The sequence below is a fragment of the Asparagus officinalis genome, chromosome 1 (genome assembly GCF_001876935.1).
Source record: "Asparagus officinalis chromosome 1, Aspof.V1, whole genome shotgun sequence".
NCBI classification, from domain to species: domain Eukaryota; kingdom Viridiplantae; phylum Streptophyta; class Magnoliopsida; order Asparagales; family Asparagaceae; genus Asparagus; species Asparagus officinalis.
Genome location: NC_033794.1, coordinates 131,580,059 through 131,588,476, shown reverse-complemented (window position 1 = coordinate 131,588,476; position 8,418 = coordinate 131,580,059). Strand labels below are relative to the sequence as shown.

General features: G+C 39.2%; 1 protein-coding gene and 1 pseudogene across 5 annotated transcripts in view; one reads left to right on the top strand and one right to left on the bottom strand.

Moving 5' to 3' along the window:
- On the bottom strand, positions 1,544–2,391 carry LOC109844652 (annotated as a pseudogene).
- LOC109825838 (probable starch synthase 4, chloroplastic/amyloplastic) overlaps positions 4,067–8,418 on the top strand; it is a 39,410-nt gene continuing 35,058 nt past the window's right edge. For 3 of the 5 annotated variants that reach the window (XM_020392845.1, XM_020392915.1, XM_020392778.1), the window contains exon 1: positions 4,068–4,242. In XM_020392845.1, coding sequence (XP_020248434.1) covers positions 4,181–4,242 — 62 coding nt within the window. In that variant the 5' untranslated portion in view covers positions 4,068–4,180. Of the gene's footprint in view, positions 4,243–8,418 lie in introns of all 5 variants that reach the window. The other 2 variants (XR_002243173.1, XM_020393018.1) reach the window with 1 other exon arrangement.

Here is an 8,418-nt window from a genome sequence, read left to right as displayed (position 1 = left end):
TACTACATTTATAAGAAATTGACCTATTTGGAAGTCAATAAGGAGTTACGGTCTGTTAATATAATGACGAAGCCAAGGATGTAATACGATCACCTGTAATGTTGGGAGATTTTTCTCATTTTGCAGGGGTCAAATATTCATGTGAGTTCTCACAAATATTTGTATCCCTCCATTGAGTCCATTCTTAAAACTGTAGAATAAGATTCTAGGTATCTTGCCTCTGTCTTCCCTAGAATCGGAACGAAGAGTATGCGATGGCAATGATCTGAGATAATGCAGTGCGGTTTTATGTTTTCAATGCAAATGCGGCAACTTCGATCGGGGTTTCCTGGTACTGTTTGAAGCAATATATAAATTGATATTTTGATTGCTTGTAAACTTCAAACATGATTACCAGCCTGATGAGCATAATATTGCCATGACCTCCTTTAAGTTTCCATTAAGCCAGATCATCAAGGTTTTCCACATCTTTCACCGCTTTCTGGGCTTTGAAATGCAGTTATGGGCTTGAGGCCCAGACTTGTTCGATAGCCCGTTATCTATGGAGATGGGAGGTTAATGGCCTGGTAAATTGCTACTAGGCCTTAAACGAAATATCTAAAAGTTATATCCTTGTAGTAGATTGCGCGCTATGGAATTAACAATCATTAACAATTGGCTAAATTGCACAAAAATATTCTCGTTTTGATAATTGAATATCATAAGTTGCTTTTTGACACAATAAAATCTTATAAAGGATTCAAAATTGGCACGTTACTATCATTAATCACGCAAACGATGAAAAATTTCTCCTGGATATTTCTCCATGATACTTAGATACTAATTTCAGAGATTTCTAATTATTAAAAAAAGTTTAGAAATATCCCAAATGTATTTTAAAGTAGAATTAAGATAAGTTTGAAAAAAAATGGTTAGTTTATTAGCAAATTTGATAAATATTATTAATGAAAAAGCTCTTAAATTAGCATGCCCGCCGTATCATGGAGAAATATTATTTGCATGTTTGCATGATCTATGGAAGATACAAATTTTAGGAACTTTATGATATTTTATTGTACCAAAATGCAACTTGTATTATTTAATTGTCAAAATGAGAAACTTTATGGTACTTTTGTGCAATTTAGCCTTAACAATTGTTAATAAACTTGAAACACTAAATTCTGAAGGAAAATAATAATAATAATATTCTTTAGTTAATTCTTAATAGATTAGACATGAACGCGGACAGAAGATCAAATTATTTTGAAGCTAAGTATCTCAAAATAAGCGTAGAATCTAGATCAAATGAACATAGACGATAAAGGATCAGCTATATTTGATTTGTCTAAATCGATATTTTGAATCCAATTGCACGGAAAAAACACTGTTTCAAACTTTCGATAATTATTCAATTATTATTGCCATTGCATAGCGGATTCGCTCAGTTGATGCTTTACTCAAACTCACAAAATATTGCGGTGATTATTATATGTAAATAATTCATGGTTAATTAGGATTCAACTGCATCCAAATAAAATTATGTTATAAGGTGATGACAAAAGCATTAAACCATAAACTAATTTTAGTTCTCATATCCAAAATACAAACCAATATCTTCATCGTATTTAATTTCTATTTGATATCATGAAAAACAAGCCCAACAGTTAAACTCAAAATTCAAAAGACTAATTTTCCTTTTTATGCTAAAACTACGCTGCCAAAATCTAAACCTAACCATCAACATCTAGCAACTAAAATCCTTGGTGATACCGTGAGTCTGCAACAAATCGCCATAACCTCAATCGAACAAACTAAAGCACATGTCCTACAATTGAAAAAAAATTAAAAAAATAAAAAAACAAATTAATCGACAAAATACACAAAAACAATAAATTATAATAAAAATGGACCAAATTGATAGATAAATCTTACCTCGTCCTCTTCCTCCACGATCTCTTCCTTCTCCACCTTCTTAGCCTCCAGCGGGCGCCTCTTGCAGGAGCGCCGCCGCCGATGCCGCGCGCAGCAACAGCACCGCCGCGCGGAGGGGACCGATGCGAGCTTCTCCCGCCCCGCCGCGATCAGTTCGGTGATGTCCTTCCCTTTGGCTTCGCTAAGCAGCAGATCGATCATCTCATTCTCAGCCTCCGCTCCGACTGCAAAAAATCAAAGAGAAAACAAGAAACTAGGGTTAGGATTTATAGATATGAGATGAGAGGAGAAGACAGATCTGGACCTGAGTTGAGAATGGCCTTGATGTCGGCGGCGGAGGGAGTGGCGTTTCCACCGAGGACGGCAAGGAGGTAGGCGGCGGCGATCTTCATCCCCCCTCTCTCTCTCTCTAGGGTTAGGGTTTTGAGAGAGGCCGGAGGCAAGTTTTGTATGGAGAGCAAAATAAAACCCAGGGTGGTGGCGTTTATATAGAGTCCGAGGAATTTGGAGCGAATGGAAAGACCTGTTTCGATTCGGACTATATGCTATCGGAGCCCAGCGTGGACCCGATCTCTATGAGCCACTTCGGGTCGGATCGGGCTCCTTTTCACATCCGTATCTAAATTTATGATGGGTTTTTTTACTTTTTAGGTATTTTTATTTCTTGTTGCCGCTCATAAATTTTTTAAGGGCAACTTCGGTGCATATTAGGCTCGTTCGCTTACAGGCCCACCGCGAAATTATTGTTTGATGTTCGTTATGGGTCTCAAGTTCTCTTTTTGTTTTTTATCTTTTTTTGGTGAGGTGGGGGATTTTTTGTGTGGTTGGGAATATTTGAAGGTGAGCTTTATTCAATGCCAAGGCAAGCTTCAATTACAAACTCTCTAAAAACCACTCAAAATTAGTACCTTGACAGTAAAAAAGGAAAACTAACTATATTATATACAATTATACAAACAAATTTTGCTGCAATCTTCACAATCTTAGCAATCACCATTAGCCACAGATGGAATCTGGGTGTGCGCGAAAATGAGAGCAACATTTTCTATTTCTTATAGACTCTTTAACTCGTGATCTTACATAGTCGGATTTTTAAGAAACAATATGATTTGCTGAAACAACTCCTTAACATTAGGGTCTCAAGTTTGATGTTCCATGTTTAATCTTTTAGATATAAGCTCAGAACAACTAGAAAATATGTTCTGTTCTATTTCTCTCGCTCAAAACACAAATATCGTCTAATCCTTAGCTTCTTTCGTAGAAGTAAATGAAAATATGTAGATGTAATTACACGGATGACCGTAGCATTTATGTATATTCATGAATAATTCTAAAAGTATTGCTTGTAGTTATACAGTCTATTCCCCCCCCCCCCCCCAATTTGGAGTCACGGTTAGTGTTAGGGTTTGTATTAGGATTAGGATTAGAGTAGGAGTTAGGAGCAATGGTTACTCGCTACATTTTCATTATCTTAGCTCTAATCCCAATATTAATAGGCAGCATTTTTTACATGATCATGATTCTGATCTTGCTCATAACTCTTGCTCTAATTCTTATAAATATTCAAAAAGAATTTCACATCGGTAAAAAACGTAACGTTAATCCACCAATCAAAATTTAGGTCAATCGTGTGATTATAATTAATAATCTCAAATTTAGCTATGCAGATACATAGATTTCGATATTACTCGTGTGATTACACTATACTTAAAGGCACCTTAATGTAATTAGTCCAAATTTTTAGAAGCGCATTAGTTGTCATGCTTATGTGCATCTCAATCTCTAGGTTCTACTTGAAAAGAAGCTTTACTTTCAAATGGTGGAAGAATTGTACTTATTATTCCATCCTCTTCACACATTTCATACACTATTATCACTTTCTTATATTTTCCAAGTATGAAATTACATTACACGTGTCAGTCTGTGGGCCGTTGAATTCAGCAAATCTTCCATCAAGCACTCCTTGAGATCACTGGATCCAGATAAAAAAACCCACAAAAGCCAAGAGTGGGTCATTAAAGGACCCAAAAAGATATTTTTTCCACATTTTTTTCTCTCTTCCACCCTCCCTCCCATTTTTTCTGCGTCACTGGGAGCAGCACGAGGACTGCTGCTTCTCTCAATCAAGAGAAGAGAGAGAAAGAGGGGGGGGGGGGGGGTCGGCGTTAGCCTCCGAGCTCTCTTTCAATGGCGATGGACTCTTTCTCGGCTTGTCCTCGCCGCCGTCAGCCATTTCCCGAGCTCCTGCAACCTCACCGCTAGCCTGCCGATGCACCGGAGACGCTCGCCGTCCGTCGCCGTTTCTTGCAAGATGCGCCCTCGGAAACTCCGGTCCGCTTCTTCTCTCTTTTATTGATTTCTTTGCTCTGTTTAGTTTCCCGTTTGCGATCGTGGATTGGAGCTGAGTGCTAGGTATTCTGCTCTTTGATGCTTTTGTTCTAGTCACTTTCTTGATAAACTTCTTGATTTAGCTTGTAGATGTCAGATTAGCTCGATTTCGTTCTAATTGTTAGGTCTCTTGCTCTCTGATGCTTTTGTTCTGTTATTTTCTCGATGCATTGTTTGATTTAGCGTACTGATGTCAGATTCTTCACTGATTAGCCTTTATTGATCATATAAGTCGTTAGGCCTTTTGCTCTCTGACGCTTTTGTTCTGTCATTTTTGTGATGCATTATTCGATTTAGTTTATTGATGTCAGATTCTTCACTGATTAGCGATTATCAATTCAATCGTTTGTTAGGTATCCCGCTGTTTGATGCGTAATTGTGAGTATTGAATGATTTAGGTTACGGTAGTGATTGAGGAGAATTAGTTGTTCCATCAACTAGTTCTGATGTTTTCTTGATGCAGAACATGATATTTGGCTACTGTCTTGATTTGGTCAAAGTGTTAAGTCTCCTGCTCTCTGATGCGTAACTGTGATACTTGAATTAAGTGTTACCGAGAATTGTTAAAGAGTATTGAATGATTTAGGTTTTTATTGCTGGATCTTTTCATAGTTCATCATATTGATTGGGGAGAATTAGGTGTTACATCTATTACCTCTGATGTTTTCTTTGTTGTGCGCAGCGGAAATTTCGGCAGAGTTTCTGGTGCACAATAAGAGAGAAAGATCTAATAAGAATTCCCGTCTCACCAAAGAAACAAGAATCTGAAGCGAATATCTCAACAAAGTGAGATATCGGCTCTTCCTCTCATCAGTTCTAGGACTGACTTGTCGAGGGACCTAATAAACTATTACAATGGCTACAAACAACAAATCACACAAGTTTTACGTGGTTCGGCAAATTATCTACGTCCACGAGGCAAGTAGGGGGATCTACAATTAGAGAGGAGAGAATATAACTAGGGTTTACAATCACTCAATCTAAACCCTCACACAATCTCTCAGACCTCTCACAAATTCTCTCTCAAATAGATGCACAAAATCCTTCTCAAACTCGGCGGCTTACTGCTGCGTTTTTCTCCCTCTACAATAGCTGCACGCCGACTTTTATACCCTCTCTGTTTTTGCACCTGCGCCCAACTTCCGCCCTCTGCTCTCTCCTTTTCTTTGCACGCCGCCCAAACAAAAGGAACGCTGCCTTGCACCCAACCATAAGTCTGCAATTAAACAGCTATATATAACTGCCAATGAAGAATCGGGTTGTGGGCCGTGAATCCTATCTCTTCACTCAGCTTTTCTTTTCACGCGATTTACAATCACGTGAAAAAGCTCCACAATCACTTCACGTGGGATGTGGCCCTCACTGGTCTCAACGCATTCACAATTCTCCACCTCGGCGAAGTTTTCCCAAAACTGAGCCGACACCAACCAAAACAAATATCCCACTTGTTGTGTCCAGGACGAAGTGAAATAATTCACGACAACAGACTCAATTCACAACAAGTCGAGAACCCAAATGAGAATGCAAACACTCTCTAAATGTCGGTATCAATTCATCAAATCGATCTCACCCCTATTAAAATCAACTAATCCAAACCGGCTGCATCATAAAGACTGCCTACGTATCCTCTTGCCTAAGGAATCAAGCCTCACGTAGTTCATTCAAATGGCCGTGAACGACCTCATTCCAATAGAAGAGTTCGCAATCCTTCTCCAATATCATCAACTCTGCAGCTGATAACACCTCCAATGGCCTCAAAGTGTAACGAATCAAACACCTCCACCTGAGGTGAACCAATGGCCATATCCAAACTATGTCTGCCAGCTACACTCGAATCAAAAACCAACTCATCATCTGCATCTAAAAATAATTAATCCCTTAACTGTGTCACCTCAGCTGGAATCCCAAATGATGCAGTATGATCTGGAGTATGTGGAGTAATCTCCATCCAATATGGAGTAGCATCACTCTCGCCTGCTGCGATACGTCTAAGGTCTGTCCAAAACTCTCCACCTGCTGAGAGTCAATTAGCTCCCTCATCGAAGCCTCAACCGAAGTGACACTATCAGACCAAACACCCAATTGTGTTTTACCTCCTATCACAGCAGTTGATAACTCTTTAATAGGATGACCCAAATATGTCAAAACCTCAGTCCAGAAACTCATCTACAGACCATTGCTTGACAACAAACACTGATCCTCCTCCAGCAAGATACAGTTCTCTAAATTTGCCATCTTATCTAGTTGTCCCAAGATTTTCTTTCCAACGAAGTGTCTCGAAATACCGTGAGCTCGGCTCCAAAACAGAAACAAGTCTATCTTGTACCTCCCACCAAAACCTGAATGAAGTACCTTCATCTTTTTGTCAATCTCACACTTCAATCTGTTGGATACTAGGACTTTCTCCAATGAGGATTTGATTGTAACCCAAATACGTCTAGAACAGTCACCAACAAAGAAAACTAAATATCTATTTCCTCCCAATGATGCTTCTTTGGAAGGCCCCCGAACATCCACGTGAACACCTCCAGAATGACCCTTAGCACGGTGAATAGAGATGTCAAATTTCACCTCGGTCTTCTTGCTCACATCAACATGTTCACTGGATTTCAAACTGCAGGTCTTCGCACCCTCTTTCAATCTATGTAAGGAATCAATACTGGAATGACCAAGCCCCAAATATCGCAGTCTAGTTGAATCAATAGAAGTCGCCACTTCTCCACCTGTTACTATACTTTCAGTCAAGTAATACAGGTTTTCCTCCTGACGTCCTTCATCATAATCTTAGAGTCTTTCATAATCTTGAGAATCATGTCCTCAATTCGAACATTCAGACCCTCTCCAACCAAAGCTCCAATCGAGATCAAATTCTTCCTCAAAGAAGAAACATATCTCACATCATATAACTCCCTAACAGTCCCGTCAAACATCTTGATGCTAATTCTTCCTATCCCAAGGATATGGCATGCACGGTTATCAGCCATGTTCACTACACCATTATCCAGCTTCTCAAAACTGGAGAACCATTCCCTTCTAGGGCACATATGATAGGTCGCATCACTATCCAACATTCACTCGGATTCCTCCGAATAGCAATCTGTAGGACTGATAGAAAACGAATAAATAGAAATATCAGAAATATTACCATCCGACATAACGATGTTTGCTTCTGATGATGGTTGTTTCCCTTTTTCCTTTCTGTTTATTCTTTATCCATTCGTCGAGCTTTGGGTAATCTTTTTCTCAATGACCAGTCTCCTTGCACCAAGCACACTGATCTTTTTCAATTGTAGGATGCCCTACTCTAGACTTTGATTTCTAATTCTTCCAGTTCGGATTCTTCCCTCTTGCGACCAACGCCTCTGCTACCGGCTCAACTGAAGCCTCTTTATCCTTCTTTCGAAGCTGATAATTCACAAGTACAGCAGTCAGCTCACTATACGAAAGAGATGCCTTCCCATTAATCAGAGTAAGAACGAATGTCTTATATTCATCGTCGGGCTAGGAACTCAACAATAGCAACGTCTTGTCCTCATCTTCAATTATAACATCCACATTCGTCAAATCCGTAAGAAGCTTTGTGTAGGTGTTCATGTGATCACTAATTGAGGTTTCCTTCTTCAACTGGAAACGATAAAGTCTCCTCTTCAAATGTAAGCGGTTTTCAACACTCTTTGTCAGATACTTGCTTTCGAGAATCTCCCAAATCTTTTTCGCAGAAGTCTCATTCATCACATCAACTCTTTGTCAGATACTTGCTTTCGAGAATCTCCCAAATCTTTTTCGCAGAAGTCTCATTCATCACATCATATTTTAGATCTAATCTCCCAAATCTTTTTCGCAGAAGTCTCATTCATCACATCATATTTTAGATCTTGAGTCAAACAAGAGCTAATCACACCACACGCCGTTCGATTCATCTTCTTCCAAATCTTCTCTTTAATATCATCTGGCTTGCCATCTAACTTCAAGGTATCCTTCAAATTCTGCGCGTTCAGCGCGTCCAAAACCTCGCATCTTTATAATTCAAAGTTTGTGCCATTAAACTTCTCCACATCTATCTTCATAGAGTGGATATTCAAACTCTAAATGGTCTTCGCGCCAGAAGCACCACCCTCG